The sequence below is a fragment of the Paraphaeosphaeria sporulosa genome (assembly GCF_001642045.1).
Source record: "Paraphaeosphaeria sporulosa strain AP3s5-JAC2a unplaced genomic scaffold CC84scaffold_6, whole genome shotgun sequence".
Taxonomy (NCBI): domain Eukaryota; kingdom Fungi; phylum Ascomycota; class Dothideomycetes; order Pleosporales; family Didymosphaeriaceae; genus Paraphaeosphaeria; species Paraphaeosphaeria sporulosa.
This window is the reverse complement of record NW_017253365.1, coordinates 2,092,271-2,115,992: the sequence shown is the minus strand read 5'-3', so window position 1 is coordinate 2,115,992 and position 23,722 is coordinate 2,092,271. Positions and strand designations below refer to the sequence as shown.

Here is a 23,722-nt window from a genome sequence, read left to right as displayed (position 1 = left end):
TCTTATTCTTATTCTTATTCTTATTCTTATTCTTATTCTTATTCTTATTCTTATTCTTATTCTTATTCTTATTCTTATTCTTATTCTTATTCTTAACCTCCAGCGTGAGCTCGAGCACAATCGCAGCCAGAAATCCAAGAAAGGTGAACCCAGTGAGACACCGTATCCCGTCTGCTATCTGGGTGATTCTTTAATCGGGAGAATATTCGTCCCGATCAAGCTTCCAATGTTTCCCGCTGCCAGCGTCCACTTAAGTCCAATCGAGCGCTTCCATGAGGGGCGAGGCTGTTGCCAGTCCACGCGCTGATGCAGGATAGTAGCGGGTAGGTCCCTATCTGCGCGAGCACGATAGTGAAGTACAACGTACCCACGTTCTGCCTTACGGGATCTGCGAGCCCACAGAGCATTGCTAGCGCGACTGTGAGCAGCGCCCATACCCATCGTTCTCCAACTTGCCCGTGACATGTCAGGCCCAACGGGGAAATGGAGGTGCCTCTGGGGTCCGGACGACCAGCTGGGAACGCTGAACCACCTGACCGCCGAGCGCGTCCAGGGCACGTGCCGCAAGGGATTCAGGACGGGGGAGTGGGCGAGTTTGAAGTAAGCATCTGTCTCACACATACGTTCTCTGATATCTTAGCTTAACACGTGCATGCAGCTGGCAGCTCGAAGGCACGACAAACTCACATTTCCAATACCCTCGCAACGATCTGCACATCAACTTGATAAAAAAAGGAATCCCGCGTCGTAGCTTTGGACGACGAGTGGTTGTTCAACACGCAGTGCTCCAGCCAGTGGGACAGATGTCGACACTACGTCTACCAGGACGAGCGGCTGTTCTACATGGGCCACAAAGCGTCTGTTTTCGCGGCATCACCGAAATCCAGTGGGATGCAGCACATGCCGAAGAAAGGAATTGCCGGCAGAGCATTCTTCGTGGACTGATACCACTGGACGAGGGAGTTCAAGAAAGACGAAGTCGACGCCTTCTCGAGTCACGCGATCCCGTTTCTCGAGCCCGAAGCAGTGGCAGAAATTATACCGCTCGCGTCGATCCAGCCAGGCGCGATCCTGATGATCCAATCGGGATACCTCAAGCAGTACAACTCCATGGCCGACGCGAAGCGCACCGAACTCGACGGTATTTACCAACACACGAATCGCAGCAACGTCGGCGTTCAGGCGTCGCAGGAATTCCTGTCCTTTCTGTGGCAGAACCAAGTAGCCGCCGTTGCGGGGGATAGTAGAAGTTTGGAGGTGTGGCCCTGGAAAGATGAGGATAAGAGTGGCAGCTGCATCAATGGCTGCTCACCGGATGGGGAATGCCTATGGGCGAGCTGTTTGGTTTGGAGGAGCTGAGTAAAATCTACGCAGAGCAGGATGGTGGGAGGGGAGATGGACATTCTTCATGACGAGCGCGCCGATAAATGTCAAGGGCGGGTGGAATTGCGAGCCCGCCGAACGCATTGGCTTTTTTCTGCACACTCAATGGCTCTTGCTGTTTGGAACCTCACTCACTAAATTCGACCCCGGAGAAAGTGACACTGCAAAGGTCTGCAGGATTACCGTTACATACATGGGATGCGACAGGGGTATCTCGGAGCACGGGCCGTAGTCGTACGATTGATGCTTGAACACGGGCTACAGATTCACGTTCTCATAAGAAGCGAGTGCCCCCATTGTAGCAGCCCGAAAATTAGGAAATTCTTATTGTGTGATATCTTCATTATGCTGGTCGATAAGCATCTTCTGCTGTTGTGACCATGCACTCGACAAGAAAGAGAAAAACACGAAAAGCCACCGAGATGGCATATGGGGATCACCGTATGCGCCCATACGCCCGCTGTTCATAAACCTTAGGGAAAAAGATGATGGTTTTATTCATCAGAAAAATCAGAACGAGCGTCCAAGGATTTGTAAACGGACAACAGATTACAAGAAAGTATGGTTGCAAGACTGTTGAAGATCGAATCGCTCTAATAGAAGTTGCCGTGCGGTACGGCACAGAAAATTCCGACAATGATGAAGGAGAGGACTGTTGCGCCGAGGATCGCTTGTAGGAAGATGGTGTCCTGAATCTGGCGCAGGGCAGGCTCCTGGATCCAGACCTCTCGGTCAAAGATCTTGCGGACGACATTGCGCTTCTCATACCTGGCAACCCATGGCTCGTCCTCGTAGCTGTTGCTGGATGCGTGGGATATGATACTGTCGAACGAGTCGCCCTTCAGGTCGATGCTGGCAGCAGGCTCGTCGTCGGAGGCGAACAGTTCCCACGGACGGAGGTGGCGATGGTGCATACCGTGGAGGACGACGCACATTCCCTTCCAAGCCGCGATCAATGTCGATATGCCGATCATGAAGCCGATGAGAGATAGGACACGCCAGGCACGGCCAGCGCTGCTTAGGGTGATGAGCAGAGCGGCAATGAAACCTCCAACGATACCGCCAACACCAAGACCGCGTGCGAAGATGACGCGGGGACGGTTGCCGTTGCAGATGGTCCACCGGATGAAGTTGGGATGAGCCTGGCATCGGAGCGACCACTCGACTGTAGCGATGACATCGCGGAAAGCGGACGGATGAGTTGTATTCTGAAGAGCATGGAGCAGAGCGGTGCGCTCCTTGGATGACAGATTTAGCTGACGATTGCCTCCATCTGCAACATAGATGGAAATGATGCGAGTGATCTCTTCACGATATGGTTGGACAGAGACTGTTGACGAGTATGAGCATGGGATATGTACGGATTCAAGACAGGTCAGTTCAACTCACGAGGTTTCCATTTGAGGCCTGCGCTCTCAAACGCACCTGTCGCACGTTGAGCGTGGTCAGTCTTGGCCCCAGACGCCAGACTGGCATCGTAGGAATCAAGTGACTCGCCGCCCTCGCGCCTCAGGTCGCTATTCGGAGTACGCGGCGGAGTGAAGAACGGGTTGCTCTTCTCGGCTTCGGTCGCCCTGAAGTCGGTGGCAAAGTCTGTCCCTTTGAACACTGCAGCCGTCTCCGGGCTGAGTTGCTTGGGTCGGGCCGGGGCTTCGGTCTCACTGTCCTCGAACCACTCCGGCGACAGAGCCTTCTCGTTCCCAGGCAGCTCATTGAAGCGCTTTGCGTAGCTACGGAACCAGAGGAAGAATTGCAGGTTCTCGGCTGAGAGCTCAATGTACTTGAGGTAGTTCATGAAGTCACGTGTGGTGCATGGCTGGACTCAGCATCAGCAAAGTGCACTTGGACCTGGTTAAGCCGAGCATCTTGTTCAGGCTGGGTGGGGAACTCACAGGGCAGGTGCCACCAGAGATGATGCGGTCAAAGGAGAGGGCCTCGGGGATGCCGTGGGACATGCCACTGGAGCCAGACTTGACAGACTCCTCGATGGACTTCTGCTTGTCGGTGCCAGAGAGCGAGCCGCGCGACGATTCAGCGCGAGACACGTGCGCAGGGCGACGGTAGTTGATGGGATAGACCATGTTGGAGGCTATTGAGGAAGACAAGGTAGTCGAAGAGGTGGGAGTAAGCTGCGAGCGCGTGGGGGGCAGCTGCAGCAGAGCGAAGGAAAGAGCAGCGCCCAAAGTAGAACAGCAAGTGCTCAGGAGAGAGAAGTGGAGGTGGAGAGGAAGAGACGGTGGTGAAGACAAGGAAGCGGATCGAAGAAAGCGGCGCAGGTGCGATGGACTGCTGGCCGGAGCGCGCACAAGCGGCGAGGCCAATCGACGTTGTTCGGCTGGGCTTGACGGAAGTTTTCTCGCTAGGGACTGACAGCAAACGAAGAAGGTCTTGGGAGCGGGAACGGAGAATTGACGACTCGTGCGTGCAGAAGCTCGCGGGCTGGCTTTAATATAGCCTTCGGCGCCGTCTCGTTCGCGCGTGAAGACTGACAACCACGCCTGCCTTCCTCGCTACGCCAGGCGGGAGACGGCCGGGGGTGCCAGCGACCGGCCTCCCGCAGGAGCAACGAGCATGGCCGTGGACGCACACGGAGGGCGACCACCTGCCGGCAGCCCGCGTCCATGGCGCCTCGACTGGACTCGACGCGCCCTGGCCACGCCGTACCAAAGAGTATGGCGCAACGAGCCGAAGGCGACCGTTGGCCAACGCAGAAGCGACTGCACCTTTCAACCAACTTCTGTCGTGGGTCTCCCGCAGTCGCGGGCAGAAGGCGACGTCGAATTCGCATCCACTTGCCCCTGGCCTGCCGGGTGGGTCCGTGGCGTCGGCTATCTAGGTGATCGAATGGGTGATCGCCCACATGCATTCCCGCCTTGGGCCTCGTGCAAACCTTGTGCGCACCGCTGCAATGTGCTGTCGACCTGGCAGGAAGCCTCCCATGTACACATTACCATGCTCGCGGCGACCCTGGATCAAGAACATGTTGCAGGGACCCCCCAGTGTGCTTCACATCAAAAGTACCGCCGCGGCTGCACGAACAGCGCGAAACTCTCTCCTCCATCTCAGCTTAACCTGCCGCGCAATGATGTAGGTCCAGACAGCCACAAAAGGCGCCACTGCGTGGCCCTTGGTATGCCACCCACGCTACGGCGCAGTGTGCTCTTTGGGCTTGGCCCACCGATCTATGTACTCCCTGATTCGACAAAGCTCCCTCACGCTATCACTACATTTCCGCCGCTAGTTCGCGCCAATCCATGATTTATGCCAGACTTGAGCTAGGCCTCTCCTCTCCCGCCCCGAACCGCCGTTGTGCCTCAGCACCCTCGTGTTCACAATCAAACTTCACTGCTACGGCTGAATTTACTCTACAAGCAACATGACGTCTTCAAAGGGGAGCGCGTTCGAGACGCGGAAGCTTGCCAGGTCTGCCGTGCACACTGCGCCAAGACAAACATACATGCCCGCGAAAGAACAATAGTCCAGAAAAGTCTCGCACGTGTCTTCGGCGAACTGGGCGGCGAATGACTCCCCTTCCCGACGCATGGCATATGCATTGTGCCACCAGGGACCCGCTGCTGTTCCTGTCCCGGTCCAGGGTCGGTCCATTGACCTGGTCCTGGTTTCCAATGTATCTGGCGATAAAAAGCAATAAGGTCCTTCTACCGTCTGCCGGAATCATGGTCATCTGGGCGGGCTGGTCCGAAATTATGCTTTTAACATTACAGTTCTGCTTTCATCCTTACAATTGATATCCAGCACCGCCACCAGAGCGCCAGACTTCACATGCTTGTTGATGGCTTGGAATGCGCACTTCAGCCTCGGGAGAAGCACTTGAAGGCGGACGCGAAATGCGTCCCCGTCATCTGGCCATGTTGCTATACAAGTGGTATTGAACTAGTGTCTGCTGCATCCTCGTCCAGGCGGAGCAAACTCCTCTCTGCCTCTTTTTACGGTTCGCCGATCGATCGCTATATCACTAGCGCAGATCTGTGATTAGTACACATCAATGCACACTCAGCACGATTGGTCGATCACGTCTCCGCAATTTCAAGATCACGAAAAGTCCGCGGACCTGAGCATCGCATTCGTTTTCCTAATCGATGTCTTCGATACGCCTTGGGGGCTGAGATTTGCATCACGATCGCGCCTAGACTCCCAGCCCGAATGCTCAAGCGAGCGCCCACGTTGCGGCACCTGCGTGCTTCACAGCCACGTTCAGGTGAGAATTTCTAGACGCGGAAAGGCAACTTGTTGTGGCTCAGAATAAAGTGTGATTGCGGACTTCGACTGCGCCCATGCCGTTTCCTCACCAGTCTAGAAGCCCACCACCACTGTTTCTTTGGTACTCACCCCGATGGTAAGCCAGCACGTGAATGCTTCTCAGTTTATTCGCATATCACATGCCTTCACTCTTGTACTCTGTATGGTATGTATGACAACGTTTCTGTCTCGCTAACAGAAACATCAAGTAGTCTTTTGAGCAGTGTTGCATGTGCAATAATCAAAAGGCTCCATCCACGGCATATCGGTTGCCCTCCAGCTACCAAGTTCTGCCCGATGGCCATCTTACAATCGTGAAACCCGATCCAGAGGGACATCGGCCTCCCTAGACTTTGATTTTATTGCGGTGTGTCTAGTGCAGGGCATTGTAGTCCCTCCTCATAGCTCAAGCCTTCTGGTTCGATCCCCTTTCTCTTCCATTACCGCACCGATATGTCAGATGATCTCCTCGTACTGCCTTCGTATTTCGCCGAGCCATTAGTCAGTGTTGCCACGGCTACGTTCCGAAAAATCAATTCGCCCACTCAAATTTCTCTCTTCTGTTGAGAAAACTCACAATCACTTCCGATCTCACAAAAGCCACTCAAACGGTCATGAGCGAAGCTTGCCGGACGACATGCATCACTCCCGTAGAATCTTTGGTGCTTATGTTCGTACCGTGAATGGAGATGCGAACCCGTGGGGCTGCGCTTCCAATCCCCTTGGAATATTGGACTCCTTGTGCCCAGCAGCGTACCTTTGCGAACATAACCGCTTTGACTTAGGCAGCGGCCCAGGGGTGAAATGCTCAAGTGGGATCTGACATCGCTCCAGCTCTTTCCGCGCATCCGTTTCAACCTTTCCACAAATATTCCTATGTACTGGATGGCCTCACGCCTCAATTCGGCAGTGATTTGGTGGCAGCAGAGAAAAAGACCTATGGATTCATGACAGTCGTGTAATGGGGGAAACAAGAAGGGAAAATTTGAGAGACGAATGTATTACGTGCCGGCAGCTGTAAGGGATATCCCAGGACATCTCTCGCTTAACCCTTCCAGTGTAACGTAGAACAGCGTCACTGCATGTGCCTGTGTCCCTGCACGACGCCAGGTAAAAATTTGGGCAGCAGCAGTATCGTCGTACCCGTACACGGCTCGCTAGAGCGCTTGGGGCTCATTGTCTCGATATAGAGAATTGCCGACGGAAACATGTATCGTTACCAGATTTAGTGGAAGAGAGGCCATTTTGGATCAAATTGGAAGCGCAAAGACCATGCCAGAGATCACAAAAGCTACACCGGAATGGCAGGCACGGATAAAGAGTGCAGAGAGACAGTCCTACGCGAGAGGTCTCGCAAATAGCCCACATGCCGATATTTACAAAGAGTAAGCGCATGCGGCGATGAATGCAAGCTCATGAAGCTACCCTCGGGCGATGACGATGAAGCCCCCATCGCAGCCAACCGCCGCCCGCTCACCACCAAGGCCGCAGGAGACACCCGTTTCCCGCACCGGCGTAAACACACCGTAACCGGCACTATCAAAGCTCACACCCAAATTTACGTCGTCAACTAACTAACCATCCACGCCAGAACCACCTGGTCCACCACCCTTGGCGCCTTCGACAGCCTCCACTCCGCCAACACCGAAGCCCCCACCCGCGCCGTCTTCCAGCACGCCAACGGTGCTACAGCACTTGGGCGTGCCACCGGCGACGCCGCACGCGGTGAACGAGTAATTTGACCCGGAAGATAGGCTTGTGCCGTTACGGGTGCCGGGTTCGAGGAGGGTGAGGCAGATTCAAGCGTTTAGGAGTACAGATAGTATTTGGACGGAGGTTGAGCGGCCGGGTGATGCGGCGAAGGGCCCGAGACGGGTGCAAGGACGCTAGGCTGAAGACATCCTACGCGAACATCCCGCGCAGAGGAATAAGGTGGTGGGTGGTGCTGGAGCGATGGAGGATGGTACGAAGAAAGAGCCGGAAATGCGGGCTGGCAAGGAGAACGTGGTGCCGGGACAGATCTATCAAGGATCTGAAGGAGTTTGCTTCGCTGCATACACTGTTGTGATGGGAGAGGGCGTGGAAGCCTAGGTGGAGAAAGTGGGACTCGATGTATTCTCGAGATTCACTTCTACGAACGAGCGGCGAGAATTTTGCAAGCAGGAATCTTTTCACTGGAAACGCTACAAGGATGATTTGGCGTTTCAATATATCCAGTGTTGGTCTGGGGAACCTGTAACAGCACTTCATCAAAGTATCATCTATTTAGAGTACAGAGTCACTGATCGGAGTGGAGTAATGGACTATACTGATCTAGCCCTTCTGAAGATGAGACAGAGATGGAACCTTTGCTGTCCGTCGTTCCAATCCATCGCGCCCATGTCATCTCGATCCGGGAAGGACATGGCAATTTCATCTCTGGCAGGCAATGCGTCAGTCTACCTCTCTAGTTCACAGCCCTTTCGGGAACAAGTCTCACCTCTCACGGGTCATTGCAGTAAGGAATACCGTTCCCTACATTGACAATGCATGTTGTATTCTTGCACGTCGCAGCCGTGTGCCATCCACGCCTACATACAACATCAGCACCATGTGTGGTTTCAAACTGCAGCTTACTTACATATCGCAGGTCTCGATGCCCGAGAGGTTGTAGCTGCAGCGGTACTGGCCGGAGCAGCTTGTGGAGCCGCGTAGGATGGCAGGCGAGGCTGTGACGAAGATGGCCAAGAGCAACAGGGCGAGCAGAACTTTGACCATGTTGGACTTTCGGGGGTTTAGCTGCGTGGGAAGAAATTTGTTGAAATGAGGCCTGACGTCCGAGAGGCAGAGGGAGCTTGTGAGACGGAGAACTGACGGTGGTGAGCAGGAGTGTGTGTTGCACGTGCTTTGCTGTCAAAAAGTGACAGCAGGAGGGAGATGTGGGCAGAAGTCTGGATCGAAGTGCGACGGCAGCGTTTCGAGAAATTTTGAAGAGAGGCTTTTGTGCCAACTGTTCATTCTAATTTGAACTTCTTCTTTGCGCGTGATGGCAAAAACTTGGTACTCCAAGAGGCCGCCGCGCCCAACGAATATCCAAATTATCCGCGCAGTGAAGTGACCTAGGGCCATTGCTCACCCTCGCTCAAGCGACCCATAAATCCAAACCGCGCCCTTGGGATAGCGTAATGTGTACCGTCTGATTTGACGCATCTAAAGAGCCCATCGTGCCGTCCTATCAGCCGCCTCTGCTTTCTCCTCCTAATTCAGCGATATTGAGTGCCGGCGCCCCTGATAGATCGGCTCAATGTCTTTGCCGCCTCCTTGTTGCGGCCGCGTTGAGCCCGTACTGGTCAGCTTCTCAACCTTAGTTTCCAAGAGATCCGGTCTGGTCTGAACCTCGAGGTTGGGATCTGGCGTCATTCTTTGTTTCAAGATCCCTGTGACGGCCCTCTTTTTGTCATCTTTGTTGGTAGTCACTACATTAACAGCAAATTTGCGCGCTTCCGGCATGTTCATAACGAAATATGTGGCGTAAGCCGGCTCATTGACACTTCGAAAGGGGCCATCGTCGCGCTTGCGAAAGTATGGGATGCGTGATTGCGCCCACAGTGGGTCTTGCTCGATCTTGAAGATAGTGGGTGGCATTTGCTTTGGAGGAAGTGAAACCATCGGGTTCGGACTTCCATTCTGCTCTCCAAATACTCCCAGAGATGAGTCTACACGTACTGCACGGTCCTGTAGTGGCAATGCTTCAATCTGGTATTCGCTGAGCGGTCTTTCTTGCCTATTTTTCGTGATATGTGTAATGAGACCTCGCCTACAAAGGTCTATGTCGTTGCAGTACTATCACATTGAGGGTTTCGAGTCAGCACAAATCGCAAGAGATACTGTGTCTAAAACAGACACAGGCTTCCGCATACCACTCACTTTACCCATGAAACCTGCGGACTGGAGTCTCTTCAGATTCAGTTCAAGGGCGCTCATAGCGACGGCTTGCGCAGTGGAAAACGAGGAGTAGATCCCGAGGCTCACTGTACGGATCTCGACCGGGCATTCCATGGCGCTACCCAGTGGTATCGCGAAGTGATGGTATACGCAGAACACGGTATCTTGTAGGCAATGCAGAGCTGCTTGGTAAGACATATAGAGAAAGTTGGTCGTAGTTAATAACGATAGCGAATAACCGTCGGGGTATTGGAGATGTTGGGGCCAGGGACACGAGGTTGCGAGATCAACATGGCCGCGTTATATAGAATGAGCAACCGGCATAATTGCTGAGGCAGTTGCCCGTTTGACCCGCGCCTGTCTTTTGGGTGAAGGTCGCATGTTCAGAGAGCTTGCCTCCGATTCTGTTGCCCTTGTTACTCTCACCGTCACAGCAAATTATGCCTGCCCAAACTCCAGGTGAAGAAAACGCGAAGCTTTGTTACGATGTATTCGGGTGCGAACAAATGTTCAGAGGTTCGGTGGTGTTGAATCGTTTTTACAACCACACGTTGTTGCTCGCCTCTACAGTCTGGTGGAGTGCTATCAGAAGACATGGCAGGTAAGCAAAAGTTGCCTGAATGTCAATTGGATCGTGGAGGACGTATGACAACAAAAAGGCTGCAACCATGGCAAACTGTGAGAAGGGCCGCACATTTCCGATCGTGGGGTCGCGGTTAATCCGTTTAAGGAAGGCGCCCCTCCGGCTTACCACACTAAGCACACCCGCAGGGTAGCATCAGCCTACCTTCACGACGTTTCACTTTGTTGTGCAGTGGATACCTACGTTCGTTTTATGCGACAAGAGCCCCAAGTATACTAGAAGGTCTCTGGAAATTTTCAAACGCAGAATCCGCCTCTACCTTTACTAATTCTCTTACATCCTACTCCAAACACGTCAACATGGTTGTCAAAGCTCCAAAGGTGGGAGACCACATCTCCACTCTTGACACGCCTTCGATGATCGTTGATTTGGACGTCATGGAAGCAAACATTGCAAAGTTATTCAAGCAACTACTGCCAACCGGCATCAACATCCGCCCGCACTCGAAGACCACAAAATCTGCCATTCTTGCCCAGAAGCTCGTCGATGCTGGAGCCAAAGGCGGGTGCGTTGCCAAGCTCAGTGAGGCTGAGGTCATGTGCGAGAAAGGGTTCACCGATCTACTGATTACGTGCGAGATTATCGGTGCGCCTAAAGTCCAGCGCTTGGTCGAGTTGTTTCGCAAATACAAGAGCATTAGGATCGTGGTAGACAGTGAAGTGGGCGCCAGAGCGATAGACGATGCGCTAGGGAAGAGCGGTATCGAGGAATCGATTACAACATTGATCGATCTCGACGTAGGATTACATCGGACGGGCGTACAACCAGGAGAGCCGGCACTAGAACTTGCGAACGTCGTGCAAAGCTGCAAACATCTCAACCTGATTGGTGTACAAGGGTACGAGGGTCATTTGCAACATTTGCACGGTCATGAAGAGAGGAAACAGGAGTGCTTGAAGTCAATGGCGATCCTCACCCAGACGGCCGAAGCATTGCGCAAAGCCGGTCACAATATCGAGGTCGTGACCACCGGTGGAACCGGCACGGCAGAGTTCTGCGTTACGGTTCCGGGTGTTACCGAAGTGCAACCGGGATCCTTCCTCTTCATGGATACCGACTACCGTAATGCTGTCGGTTCCTTTTACCAACACAGTCTCTTCATTCTGTCCACCATCCTCAGCAAGCAAGGACCTAAAATCATCACAATCGATGCAGGACTGAAGTCTCTAACAACAGACAGTGGATTCGCTGAGTGCAAGACGTTGGGTTATACGTACGGTGTCCTTGGAGATGAGCATGGATCATTGAGCTGGGAGGATGACGCGCTAGAGCTCAAAATTGGAGACCGCGTCGAGATGGTCCCTAGCCATATCGATCCGACCATCAACCTCCACGATTTCTATTACGCGCACCGGAAGGGTGTCATCGAGGAGATATGGCCGGTTGATGCAAGAGGAAAAGTGCAGTAGTGCGCGCGCGAACGAGGATCCTAGCTTTGTTTAGACGATCGTAGTTGAGCAATTGCAATGCCTCCTAAAGGAGACAAGGTCTAGCAGGACAGAGTGCATGATGTTCATTGCGATTTACAATGGGAAGTCGCGCTAAGACCTCGCAACCTTAACCAGCAACTTCACCTAAGCCATCCGTCACTCCCCATCCAGCTCGAACGACGACGGCTATCGCACAGCTGCGCTATACTGCCACTGAGGAACGGCTCACAAATCTCCAAGGGACGGTGCTTCCCCAGTACTTCACCTTATACGATGTGTCAAGACGTCTCATTTCAGTCTGCTAACAGTCGGTATACGAGAAGCCAACATGCCTCTTCCTTCGGCTGACCTTACCTCTCTCTCTCTCTCTCTCTCTCTCTCAGCAGCTTGAGACAATTGCGCGCCGAGATCACGAAGATGCACGCTGAGCTGTCCGGAAAGCTTCGTGCTTCACGGAAGGCACTGCAGAACGAGCAATCCGCTTTGCAGAAGGAACGAGAAGCACACCTGTGCACACTCACTGTTCTAGAGGCCTTCATCGAGGAAGCTGCGCAATATGGGACGAAGGAGGCGAAGGACATTGCGACGAAGTATACTCAGGGACAAAAAGATCGGATTCAAAGCGCCGGGGAAAGATCCAATGCAATTCCATCTAAGCTCGAGGAGGACTCCTAGCTCAGTGTGGCAGTCCAGGAGGATAGGCACACAGCGACAGCCGGCGCCAAGCATAACATGACCGATCCCAGGGAGGAGAAACGTGAGCGCAAACGCGTTGCAACACGCTTCCCGTCTCTTGATGGACCATATTCGCTTTCCAGGTCTCCCAAGGGCCTCCACACATCCCGCCCACACAGCGAAATGCTCGGAAAGTCATCTTATGCCACATCCAAAAAAACTCGGACGCAGCGCGGATGGCTCAATGGAGCGAATGTTGCTGGCTTTGATGGCTCCAAGGATGAAGAACGTCCGCTCGATTGTGTCGCCCGCAGTTCGTCACCTGCATCTGGGTTTAAGCTATTCATGCGCCCGCCTACAGTCTACGCCATCGAAGGCCGAACGATCGATATGCTGCCTTGACTACTACGCGTCGTCGCTTGGGTAAGAGCGTGGAATGAGGGCTCGAAAACCGCCACATCAATTCAAGAGACCTCATCTGTCATAGCTTCCGACAGCATCTGAAGGTGTTGCGAAGGAGCAAAAGCAAGGTTTGGCATTAGATGGCGAAGATCATAGGCTGCATGAAAGAATAAGGACGATCGAATCAGGCGCTCTAAGCCCAGATTGTCCAATGAAATGCTGATATGGATATTCAAGTTCAAGATCGTATGCGGTGCTGCGCCTCGATGTCTTGCGTGATGCTTGAAACACCCTATGACGTCAGTTCCTCTCCCAAGCATAAATGACATTCCCCCGAAACAGGGTGACCACAACAACAATCGGATCGAAGGACATCAACATTGCGAAGCCAAATCATCACACTGATACATACCTTGAGCTGTAAAGCCATTACTCTCTGCGATACATACTACCAACGCGTATACTTCATACTTCATATACGAACGATCATCATGCCTGTCGGTCAGCAAGAATCGGGCGTCACCTCGGGCGTAAAGTTCGTAACTTCCACAGTCGGCAACACGGTCGGCGGCGTTACAAATACCGTCGGCGGTGTAGTGGGTGCACTCGGACGGGGCGTCGGCGAGACGTTGGAAGGCGCCACTGGCAGCGCCGGCAGGCCTGTTGCGCGGGGGATTGCCGATGCAACCACAAGCATTGAGGATGGCGCCGGAAAGATTGCAGGGGGTGTCAAGCGGGCTGGAGAGGGCAAATAGAAACGGCGAGATCAGAGGAGGAGACCGCGGAGGACGGATTAAGCAGCGCGCTGGTGGCTGGAGAACAGGACGTTTAATATTATACCTTTGAGGGAGGAAGAAATGCTACTGTGGAAAGAAATTCGATACTAGAGATTAGGTTACCGTTGGATCGGCGCAGAACGAAGATGAAACCTCCATTTACCATGCTTGGATGCTTGGGATGATATCGTGCCTGATCTACCGACCTGTTGATGTTGCGTTCGTTGCGAAAGCCTTTCTTTCAGTGCTCTTGGGTTTGAGTCATACCTAGATCGAATCCTTTGCTTCGGTACTTTCACAAGGGTTCCGTTGAGGTTCTCTTTGACTTATCGTTGTTATCTTAGTTTCCACCTGTCACGCCGCCTGAGAATCACTTTCGCCCCATCTTAATCCCTCAAACTCAACTTTTGTGCGACGACAGCCCCTCTTCGGTTAGACATCTTAAAACCAACCTCTTGTCATCATAGCGGGGAACCTGGTGGGGATCTTGACTCGGTTTGTACATTCCAATCTCGATGGATGGACACGGACTTTCCGCAATAGGGAATCGGCAAAGTCTCAGACCCGCATACCGTCAGAGGTATTGTTCGTGATGGGGAAGCGCTGCAAACGATCGTGAATATGACATGGCGATTGTTCGAGCGGAAGCCAGCTGAAACGTCATTACATCATTTCCGCTCCACGAGATCCATCCACCAATTTTTCATCGCTCTTCACCAAGCACACCTGACGTGTGCCAAATCCATCCGGCTGTTTCGAATCGGCGTTAATGTCTCTCGTTGAGGCACCAACAAAGGAACCGCGGAGACGAGGTGGCTGAACGTGGAATGCCGCCACACTTTACCCCAATAATCCATGCGTTAGTGCAAGGGGCTACTGTACACCAACTGCAAGTCCTCGACGTCAACCCTTCTAAGCTCACCTATCACCACCCGTCTCGGCTGCGAAAGCGGGATCCGTACTTCTTCCGACCAATTACCTAAAATGCACTACTATAACGATTTGCTGAGCGGCAGAATTGGCCGCGCAGTTCATTGGAAAAGAACGCCGCAGCGCACCGTCACGTCTCGGAGTGCATAGACGTGCGGCTCACAAAGGAATGTAGTCATGATCTAGGAAATGATTATTCCATTGTGAATAGTCGTCCGGAGACTTGGTATTTACATACTTGCCGTTCATGACACACGAGCTGTATGAGCTCAACATTCCTGGCTGCTATGCGCTACGGACTACTTACTCAGAGCTTTCACGCGGGCTGAATGTACGTAAGATCGCGAGAGGAGTTAGGATCCTCCAGCCAAAGAGGGGTCGACCGTACTTCCCAGTCGTGACATGCATGGCACGATGGAGATGTAGAGCGAGTATCCAATGAGCTCCTCCCACCCTGCAGTATTAGCCACAATTACCAGCCCTCTTTGTGCGCTTGAGTCCACTAAAGCCAGCAGATTCTATTGACGCGTACTGTGGAGAGACGATCGACCATGGCCCGAGTGTTCCCTCAAGCGCCGAAAACGTTACGATCATACGGATGAAACCCCCGCATAGGTATTTAGGTGTCGTGATCCTACCCTGATGTCTCTTCATCTCTCTCGTTGTCGTGGATACTAGTTTTATTGCAGCCTTGTGACTGATACCTCGTTTCTCAGTCTACGCTTTCGTTACTTGTACCTACTCATCACCGGTATATAAACAGCTGTTGGCCTTTGGATACTTCGATAGTTCGATACTCGCAAAGATGAAATCCTTCGTTCCTCTCGCGCTTGCGGCCTCTGTCGCCGCGCTTCCCCAGCAGTCTTCCGGATCGGACTGCAAGGACTCCCGAGATGGCACTTTCGCCATTTCAGTCGTCAATGTCACCGATTCTTCCACCAAGCGCAGCGTTGAAAGACGCCAGCTTTCTGGCATTCTCAACCTTTCGCTTGAGGGCGGTGAATTGAAGGACCAGGCTGGTCGTACTGGATACATTGCGGCGAACCACCAGTAAGACACCCAAGACATACCACAATGATGCATACTAACACATTGAGTAGGTTCCAGTTCGACGCCCCCGTCCAAGAGGGAGCTATCGAGACATCTGGATTCTCCGTCTGCGGCAACGGAACCTTGGCTCTCAGCGGTTCAGCGATCTGGTACCAGTGCTACTCTGGCGGATTCTACAACCTATACGATGAGACACAGGGTGAGCAGTGCAACCCGATCTACATCTACGCACAGTCAAGCGGTGCCAGCGAGAGTGGCGCGGTCAGCCAGTCCCCCGATGGACAGCCCGCTGCCTCCACCCAGGTCTCGGCGCCTGCTGTCTCCCAGCTCACCGATGGCCAGCCCCAGGCGCCTACTTCCCAGGGCGCTGCTCCCACTGCCCCGGTAGTCTCTCAGATCTCCGACGGTCAGCCCCAGGCTCCTACTTCCCAGGCTGCTGCTCCCAGTGCTCCCGTCGTCTCCCAGATCTCCGATGGTCAGATCCAGGCTCCTACTTCCCAGGCTGCTGCTCCCACCTCTGCCCCAGTCGGAGTCCCCATCTCCCAGATCAGTGATGGTCAGATCCAGGCTCCTACCGCCGCCCCATCTGCTCCCCTTGTCTCTCAGATCAGCGACGGCCAGCCCCAGGCTCCCATCGCTACTCCCGCTGAGTCCACTGTTGCCGCTCCCCAGCCCACGGGCGGTCTCGTCTCCCAAATCTCCGACGGTCAGCCACAGGCTCCCGTCGCCTCCGGCACCGGCGCTGGCAACTACTCCAGCAACGCGACCGCCACTGGCAGTGTCGAGTTCCCTGGTGCTGCCACCACCCCCATGGCCGCTGCTGGTGCCATGGCGGCCGGTCTCATGGCCATGGTCTTCATGCTATAAGCATCTCCACCTATCTTTCCTCTTCAATCTTAGTGATATTGGATTTACTACTTGTCAAGTTATAGGCGTATGGATGGGTTAACGAGACTCATGCGCCACGCACTCCTTTCCGAGCAATTAGCGGCATCGGTTCATCCATAATGCGTTATGTCATGGTATGGTAATGGCGGGTGGAGGGATGCATTGCATTGCTGTAAATAGCTACAAGTACTAATTCTAATAAGATTTTTTACCTATCAATGTCAAGACCTTGCGACGTGATCAATGCCACTTCTGTGTCTCGAAGAATTTCGCCATATGACATCACAAAAGTTCTGTCTCACACTGTCGAGATGTACGATAAGGTTCAATCAGATCCCGGAAATGCAACGGCTATCGGACCCCGTGATACTCCGGGCTATGCCGCCGCTACTGCACACAATGAGAACACATGATGGTACGCTACGTGAATTCGATAGTCGAGTCGCGACACGGCTCGCAGAAGCTAGTCGGACGGCGCGTTAGGCGTTTACGTTGGCGGCTCAGCGGCTGAAAGACCGACGCAATGGGCGAGCGCCTAGGTCCGGCTCCAACTCGACGGAACATTCAACGTGAATCTGTAGCTTGATGCAGGGTGGGTCCCTTTGAACTCAGATAAAGCCGTTTCTAGGCCTTCGGCTAAAGTTTCTTTGTATTCACGGAAGACATGCAGGTCTTTGGAGAACGCGCTTGAATCAACCCGAATTGAAGTTCAGGTATCTGCAGCATGATCTGTCTCTAGAAACGATGCAATCTTGTAGCACGCAGTTCGAACATGCAATCGTACGCCCTGAAGCGGAAACAAAGGAACACCTTAAAGACCATCATTACAGCTAGATCCGTTATCGGCATCAAAGACAAGGACTGGCTCGCTCTCGTAGCGTCTCACACCACCTCCCACCCCCCGAACCTCGGTCCCACTTCACCGGTGCTTGTAGTGCCACGTTCGGCAGAACCACACGTCCGTGCCAGCGTTACCACAGGACCGACTGACGTCACGTTCGAGGAAAGACGCTCGGCACCCTTCCACGCGCGGCCAGCTCCACATCCACGCCACCGAAACACTGAAGACCGAGACACGCTTGGCCGTGCGGTGGAGACGCTCGGAAAGGCGATGTGGAACTCGTACCTCCAAAATTCAGGAGCCAAGGCGACACTGGTGCTTTTGCGAGCGAATCACGCAATTGTGTGAGCTGGAAGTATGGATATATGTTCGATCCCGCAGCCAATGAAATGAAGGTTGAAGCAGCGCATGAACGCCTGTCGGGCTGGTCTTCGCGGCACATGTGCTTCTATAGAACGGACCAGATTGAAGAACTTGCTCACATGCATGACCAAGAGTTGGCATCACCAGAAGTGTAGATCGGGGAGATGATAAGAAGTACAGCTGAGCATGAATGGTAGGCAGACGCTTGCCCAAGAAGAAGCATTGTGACCATAGACGAGAAGCATGGTTCAACTTGCTTCGACTCGGTGTAGAGACAGCCACAACGGATGATTGCTAAATGCAAAGCAAGGTCGCGTTCCGCGTCGCAGTGAATAACGATGTTACAGCATCACTTAGTTCAACTAAAGCACAGTGTGAAGTTTCAACATATCGTTCCAAGTCTACTCATAGCGCCATATGGTCGCCTAGTTTTTTACATAAAGGTCCACGTACTCATCAATGTCCATGTTGTCGAGCGTCTTGCCATCCTGGGCAAGGTCGACAAGCTTGTTCACGTGCTCCGCAGGGTAGTGGGGGCCGAGATGGTTCTTGTACTTGGCGAGGATTTCGGGCTTAGCCTCCTCTCGTCGCAGACGGTGGCCCAGAGGAGCCTCAACAACTTCTTCGTCGAGCACGGTGCCGTCCTTCAATGTCACGGTAAGAGCGTTGGAGATTGTGCGTTTCGCGGGATCGTGGTAGTCCTTGGTGAACTGCGGGTCCTCGACACAGCTGATGCGCTGTCGGAGGGACTCAACGAGGGCGGAGGTGGCAGCCTCGCTATCATCAGGGTAGTCGGTGGCCTCGAGGCGGTTGAAAACGAACATGGTGGAAACCATGTACTGGACGCAGTGGTCACGGTCGGCAAAGTTCTCCATGGGCTTAAACTGCTTGTCGATGATGCGAATGCATGCCTCGTGGGTGCGGTTGACAACGCTCTCGATGTCCTCGGCGGACTTGCCCATTGCCTTGAGCTTCTTGTTGAGGCGCTGGGCAGCCTCGACAGCCGTCTGGGAGTGGAATTCGGCAGGGTAGGAGACCTTGAACAGAACGTTCTCCATGACGTAGCTACCGTATTCCCTCTGGAACTGGAAGGGCTTGCCCTTGAAGGCCACATCGTAGAAGCCCCAAACAGGGGCGGAGAGAACAGTGGGAAGACCCTGCTCTCCTTTGAGCACCTTGAGAACAATGTTCACGGCCTTCTGGCACGCGTCACCTGCGGCCCACGATTTACGGGACATGGTGTTGGGCGAGTGCCTGTAGGTTCGGAGGGACTGTCCATCGACCCAAGCTTGCGAGATAGCGTCACGAGTCTGAGTCTCGTTCAGGCCCATCATCTTGGAGACCACAGCGGTGGATGCAAGCTTGACAAGTACAACGTGGTCGAGACCAACCTTGTTGAACGAGTTCTCCAGTGCCATGCAGCCCTGGATTTCATGTGCCCTGATCATAGCCTCAAGGACATCCCTGACCTTAAAGATCTTGCCATTACCGAGGTTTCCGCCATTCTTGTTTGTCCGCGTGATCCAGTCGGCGGTTGCGAGAATGGCACCCAGGTTGTCGGAGGGGTGACCCCACTCAGCTGCGAGCCAGCAGTCGTTGAAGTCGAGCCATCTAATCATGGCGCCAATATTGAAGGCACCGTTCACAGGATCGAGCTGGTAGCCGGTACCGGGCACTTTGGTACCATTGGGCACCACGGTACCCTCGACGATAGGACCAAGAATATTCCTGCATTGCTCGAACTCAAGGGCCTTGAGACCGCAGCCAAGAGTGTCAACGAAGACCCAGCGGGCAGTGTCGTACTGAGAAAACAACAGATTAGCTTTGGTGGAAAACAGGAGGGACAATGTCGTACGGCAAGCTCAGAATCGATCTTGACATTGTGGATGTAGTTGGCCACATCCTTGATCTCTGGGTCGTACTCTCGGTTGCCAGAGACGGGCGGGGCAGCACTCTTGAGAGAGGTCATGGTGGAGAATGAAGTTGCGGCAGCGATGCGTGTGCTTGTAGGTGAGGTTCGGAGGGCAATTGGCCGCACGGCTCTTGCGCAAAGGGCTGACCGCTGACGAAGGGATCGTGATGCGGTGCTGCACAGGTTGCGACTGAAGGTCGACATTCTCAAATTAGCTGCGAGCTCGGGCGATGTCGGGGCAGCTCTATATTTAAGAGGGAATGTCGTACGCGTGATTGCAGAGGCAGGCGCTCTGGAGAATAATAAGGTCGGTGTTTCGTCGCAACTTCAAGCGCGATTCGGGTGAGGGAACAACAGCCGCTGGCAACCGAGGTCTTGGGAGCTGCGCGAAAGTTATTCCGCCGGCCGACCATGCAACAGCTGCCAGGCCGGGCAGACCCTGGGCTAGATGTTTGTATCTCTGTCTACGTACTTTGTATACCTACAAGTGCGTTCCAGGGCGCTACAAGGTCCAGAATGCGACGTGGATAGCTCTTGCAGGTCGCGTCGCCCTCCAAAGTGCGTGCAGCTCAACCCCGCATCAAGCTCCTCCACGGCCCCATTCGGGTCGCACGTGTCAGTGCATCCGCCTTGCCAAGATTGAGCTCCAGAGTCGAATTGAGACGCCGATGCGCATACTCCACGGTGATTCAAATGTCCAAGCTACATGCATTCTCACACTGCATCACAGTACTCGTAACGCAATTGATTGAAACTTAGGGTTTATATACATCGTTTTCATGTCTTGGGTTGTCCGTGGATGCGTCCCGGAGGCATGCCATGAGCCCAAGAACTCCCCATATCTGAGTCGCTGTCCAACGTATCGCGGGATGGCAAGAAGCCTCTCTTTCCTATAGCGCCAGACTCCCACTCCATGCACAGACTGCCGCCAGATTCGAATAACATGTAGGTAATGCGCTCAATCGAACTGTGTATTCTGTCAGTATGTTGCGATCGATATGTGTGTATTGTTGGAGACATACCGGAGTCAGGAAGGACTCGGCAACAAAACGAGCTCTTGCGTTCAACTGTCATGGGTCAGCATCTCTCCAGTGGAGACGTCCAGGTGGCTTACAAAGAGCTTCATCTCCGAGATCTCCTTGTCCACTTCCTCCATAAATTGGATGATGAAATCCACCAGCTTGTGTTTCAACATCTCCTCGGTGTGGAAGTTGGTGATGAGGAAGGAGATATCATAACCCTGAGCGTGTAAGCCTGCCGCATGACGACTCTCCCCTGCCACCGCATACCTTGACCGGTTTCCTCCGTAGGATGAAGAAGGCCTCCGCTCTTTGCGTCAAGAAGCGCGTGAACTTGTGCACTAGGATGTGTTCTATCTCGTCCGCCTGTTTAATCTTTATGCTTATCCGCACGCTGTTGATGCTGGGCTCGATCAGGACCCTCTCGTTCTCGTTCCTCGACACGGTAAGCGGGTTGAGCAACACCTCCGGCGAGCTAGCGGCTTCGATCTCGGGGACATTATGTCTTTCTGAGGCTTGGGACGCAAAGTTGGCGAGGGAGAGGGCGGCCGTGAGCGACGAGCGCACGCATTGGAGGTACGGGCGGAGAGATTGGGACTGTAGGCGTCAGCAGGGGCCGTGGTGCTGCCGCCTTTGGTGTGCAAATACCATCCTGTTGTGAGATCAAGCCCCGCGAGTTCGGACTGAAAAGATGATGTCGGAAACGCAAGGCAGCTAGCTATGCCATGCGAAGATCAGAAGTCCACGATGAGGTCGTGGTGGGGACGAGCCCGCAGGCAGGGGTCTCCACTAGCGCCTTGGCCCATGTTGCCCGCCTCCGCCATGTCCACGGGTTTCTGTCGTATACTATTGCGCATTTGCCCCGCGAGCCACCGCTGGACAACAACTCTCTACCTCCTCTCCTTCGGTCTCGAAGCCTCTACGTACCCTCCACCGGAAGTCTCCCACATTTCCAATATGGCTTCAATACCAGGTATGTGGACGCGTTCCGAGTGTCTCGGGGAATTTGTTTGCTAACATGTTGCGCCCAGTGGTCGTGAAGCACCAAGGCAAAAAGCACGATGTCGAAGTCGACCCTTCCTCCGACGGCGCTACGTTCAAGCTGCAGCTCTTTTCGCTCACCGGTGTCGAGCCAGAGCGCCAGAAAATCATCGTCAAGGGCGGCCAGCTCAAGGACGACGCCGACATGTCCAAGCTGGGCCTGAAACCCAAGCAGACTCTCATGATGATGGGCACACCATCGGGAGACGCAAACACAATAGAAAGGCCGAAAGAGAAGATCCGCTTCCTCGAGGATATGACCGAGGCAGAAGCCGCGCAGATTGACGGCGCCACACCGGCTGGCCTGCAGAACCTGGGCAACACCTGCTACATGAACTCTACGCTCCAGACGCTGCGATCTATCCCTGAGCTTCAGGAAGAGCTCTTGCGATACTCCGCCAGGTACGGCCGGTCGCTACTGTCTGGTCGCCTTTCAAACCGCTAACAGATCCAGCAATGCCGGTTCAAGCTCAGCAAGCCAGCTCAGCCAGTTTGGTCTCGGTGGCCTCGGCGCCTCCATGGACCTCACAGGCAGCCTCCGCGATCTCTTCAAGCAGATGTCCGAGACCCAGCAGGGCTTCCCTCCGCTGATGTTCCTCAACGCCCTCCGAACAGCTTTCCCTCAGTTCGCGCAAAAGTCCAAGGACGGTCACGGCTACGCACAGCAGGACGCAGAAGAGGCATGGTCACAAATTGTATCCCAGCTTCGGCAAAAGCTCAAGATCAAGGACGAGGGGTCATCTAATGGCCAGGCTGCAAAGGACTTGTCCTTCATTGACAAATACATGGCGGGGAAGTTCGAGTCTGTCATGGAATGCGACGAGCCTGCGGCTAAGGAAGGTGGCGAGGAACCTGTGCAGAGCGAAGATACTTTTTTCAAGCTCAACTGTCACATCACTGTCGACACGAATCATCTTCGTGATGGGCTGGCCGCTGGGCTGAAGGAACAGATCGAAAAACGTTCTGAGGCTTTGGGGCGGGATGCGTTGTACACCAAGACATCACGCATTGCGCGACTCCCTAAGTATCTCACCGTGCACTTTGTGCGTTTCGACTGGCGGAGAACAACTAATAAGAAAGCAAAGATCATGCGGAAGGTCACCTTTCCTGAGGAGCTAGATGCGGTCGAGTTCTGCACGGATGATTTGAAGAAGCTTTTGATTCCGGTCCGCGACAAGATTCGCGACATCCGGAAGGAGGAGGAGGATGTTGAGCGTGCCCGGAAGCGCCAGCGCCGCATGAAAGCTGGTGAGGAGAACGATGCTGGCCCAAATACCAAGGAGCCTCTCCAGAAGAAGTCCGAGGCCAAGCAGGCTGCCGAGAAGGCCAAGGAAGAAGATGTGGAGATGCCAGATGTTGAGTATAAGACGGAGGCTCAGATTGAGGAGGAGAGGGCAGCATCTATCCTGAACGCCAAGAAAGAACTTCTTGCCCTGGTTGACTCGAAGATGGCCGCGGACGAAGGGGCGAACCAAACTGGTCTCTATGAGCTTAGAGGAATCATAACACACCAGGGTGCCAGTGCCGATAGCGGTCATTACACCTCGTTTGTGAAGAAGCAGGGCACAAAGGATCCAGTAACGGGGAAAAGGAAAGAGGAAGACGGCAAATGGTGGTGGTTCAACGACGACAAAGTCTCGGAAGTCGATTCTGAGAGGATCCAGACACTGTCCGGTGGTGGTAAGTACGTCATGTTGCGTGCCTGTTCATCAGCTAATTGTTCTTAGGTCAGAGTCACTCAGCGTTGATCCTCCTTTACCGCGCCGTCCCGTTGGCCACCATTGACGAGAGCAACAACGCATAGACAGGGTGACCCTCACTCGCCGGGGCGTTCGATGGTTGTCTTCACCTTCGGTGCTGGACATGACAATGAGCAGTGAAGCATGTCATTTGGCGTTGCATAGAGGCTCATGAATGTACGAAAAGCAGTAGAGGTTATGGCATACTTAGGCCCACAAAGCAAATGTATAGCAGCTGTCTCGGATTTGACCTTTCACATTCACTCGCTCTTTGTGCTTCTCGCGTGGCGAAGCCAACGCGGACGCGTTCGACCGTGTCTGCTCGCACGCGCCAAGCCAACTTTGCTCCCTTCACTTTCCCAAGTCCCTATACATCTCCGCGATCGTGCACTCGGATACTCGCACTTGCTTTCGTTATATTTTCGATCTGTTCTTTGTTGTACTAG

General features: G+C 53.7%; 12 protein-coding genes across 12 annotated transcripts; 6 read left to right on the top strand and 6 right to left on the bottom strand.

Annotated features, from left to right (window-relative positions):
* Positions 1–78: 78 nt before the first annotated feature.
* CC84DRAFT_1165423 (uncharacterized protein) lies at positions 79–539 on the bottom strand. The gene has a single exon (XM_018178709.1). It carries the CDS (start codon positions 439–441, stop codon positions 175–177), a length of 267 nt encoding a protein of 88 aa, XP_018035458.1. The 5' UTR covers positions 442–539; the 3' UTR covers positions 79–174.
* CC84DRAFT_1197022 (uncharacterized protein) lies at positions 80–1,412 on the top strand (the record flags this gene model as incomplete). The annotated part of the gene is made up of 4 exons (XM_018181497.1): positions 80–593; positions 752–936; positions 970–1,257; positions 1,287–1,412. Exons 1-4 carry the CDS (start codon positions 464–466, stop codon positions 1,410–1,412), a joined length of 729 nt encoding a protein of 242 aa, XP_018035457.1. The 5' UTR covers positions 80–463.
* A 564-nt stretch (positions 1,413–1,976) lies between these two features.
* On the bottom strand, positions 1,977–3,464 carry CC84DRAFT_1187945 (uncharacterized protein; the record flags this gene model as incomplete). Its single annotated transcript, XM_018180965.1, has 3 exons — positions 1,977–2,713; positions 2,773–3,199; positions 3,276–3,464. 3 exons carry the CDS (start codon positions 3,462–3,464, stop codon positions 1,977–1,979), a joined length of 1,353 nt encoding a protein of 450 aa, XP_018035456.1.
* A 127-nt stretch (positions 3,465–3,591) lies between these two features.
* CC84DRAFT_827384 (uncharacterized protein) lies at positions 3,592–4,704 on the top strand. The gene has a single exon (XM_018187542.1). It carries the CDS (start codon positions 3,955–3,957, stop codon positions 4,639–4,641), a length of 687 nt encoding a protein of 228 aa, XP_018035455.1. The 5' UTR covers positions 3,592–3,954; the 3' UTR covers positions 4,642–4,704.
* Positions 4,705–8,125: 3,421 nt separating this feature from the next.
* Positions 8,126–8,400, bottom strand: CC84DRAFT_1218474 (uncharacterized protein; the record flags this gene model as incomplete). The annotated part of the gene is made up of 2 exons (XM_018183004.1): positions 8,126–8,213; positions 8,264–8,400. 2 exons carry the CDS (start codon positions 8,398–8,400, stop codon positions 8,126–8,128), a joined length of 225 nt encoding a protein of 74 aa, XP_018035454.1.
* A 480-nt stretch (positions 8,401–8,880) lies between these two features.
* Positions 8,881–9,681, bottom strand: CC84DRAFT_1218473 (uncharacterized protein; the record flags this gene model as incomplete). Its single annotated transcript, XM_018183003.1, has 2 exons — positions 8,881–9,465; positions 9,550–9,681. The coding sequence occupies 2 exons, from the start codon at positions 9,679–9,681 to the stop codon at positions 8,881–8,883; spliced, it is 717 nt and encodes a 238-aa protein (XP_018035453.1).
* A 678-nt stretch (positions 9,682–10,359) lies between these two features.
* Positions 10,360–11,706, top strand: CC84DRAFT_1165419 (uncharacterized protein). Its single transcript, XM_018178708.1, has one exon. It carries the CDS (start codon positions 10,510–10,512, stop codon positions 11,617–11,619), a length of 1,110 nt encoding a protein of 369 aa, XP_018035452.1. The 5' UTR covers positions 10,360–10,509; the 3' UTR covers positions 11,620–11,706.
* Positions 11,707–13,037: 1,331 nt separating this feature from the next.
* On the top strand, positions 13,038–13,724 carry CC84DRAFT_1165418 (uncharacterized protein). The gene has a single exon (XM_018178707.1). It carries the CDS (start codon positions 13,209–13,211, stop codon positions 13,470–13,472), a length of 264 nt encoding a protein of 87 aa, XP_018035451.1. The 5' UTR covers positions 13,038–13,208; the 3' UTR covers positions 13,473–13,724.
* A 1,220-nt stretch (positions 13,725–14,944) lies between these two features.
* CC84DRAFT_1165417 (uncharacterized protein) lies at positions 14,945–16,514 on the top strand. Its single transcript, XM_018178706.1, has 2 exons — positions 14,945–15,473; positions 15,524–16,514. The coding sequence occupies exons 1-2, from the start codon at positions 15,229–15,231 to the stop codon at positions 16,338–16,340; spliced, it is 1,062 nt and encodes a 353-aa protein (XP_018035450.1). The 5' UTR covers positions 14,945–15,228; the 3' UTR covers positions 16,341–16,514.
* Positions 16,515–17,770: 1,256 nt separating this feature from the next.
* CC84DRAFT_827017 (2-methylcitrate dehydratase-like protein) lies at positions 17,771–19,887 on the bottom strand. The gene is made up of 2 exons (XM_018187541.1): positions 19,421–19,887; positions 17,771–19,367 (listed from the first exon to the last, which is right to left on the bottom strand). The coding sequence occupies exons 1-2, from the start codon at positions 19,679–19,681 to the stop codon at positions 17,991–17,993; spliced, it is 1,638 nt and encodes a 545-aa protein (XP_018035449.1). The 5' UTR covers positions 19,682–19,887; the 3' UTR covers positions 17,771–17,990.
* Positions 19,888–20,317: 430 nt separating this feature from the next.
* On the bottom strand, positions 20,318–21,178 carry CC84DRAFT_1148236 (actin-related protein-like protein 2/3 complex subunit 4). Its single transcript, XM_018176626.1, has 5 exons — positions 21,145–21,178; positions 20,767–21,093; positions 20,592–20,717; positions 20,500–20,544; positions 20,318–20,444 (listed from the first exon to the last, which is right to left on the bottom strand). The coding sequence occupies exons 1-5, from the start codon at positions 21,145–21,147 to the stop codon at positions 20,436–20,438; spliced, it is 510 nt and encodes a 169-aa protein (XP_018035448.1). The 5' UTR covers positions 21,148–21,178; the 3' UTR covers positions 20,318–20,435.
* A 336-nt stretch (positions 21,179–21,514) lies between these two features.
* On the top strand, positions 21,515–23,529 carry CC84DRAFT_1148231 (cysteine proteinase; the record flags this gene model as incomplete). The annotated part of the gene is made up of 3 exons (XM_018176625.1): positions 21,515–21,939; positions 21,986–23,217; positions 23,265–23,529. The coding sequence occupies 3 exons, from the start codon at positions 21,515–21,517 to the stop codon at positions 23,339–23,341; spliced, it is 1,734 nt and encodes a 577-aa protein (XP_018035447.1). The 3' UTR covers positions 23,342–23,529.
* Between the last annotated feature and the right edge of the window lie 193 nt (positions 23,530–23,722).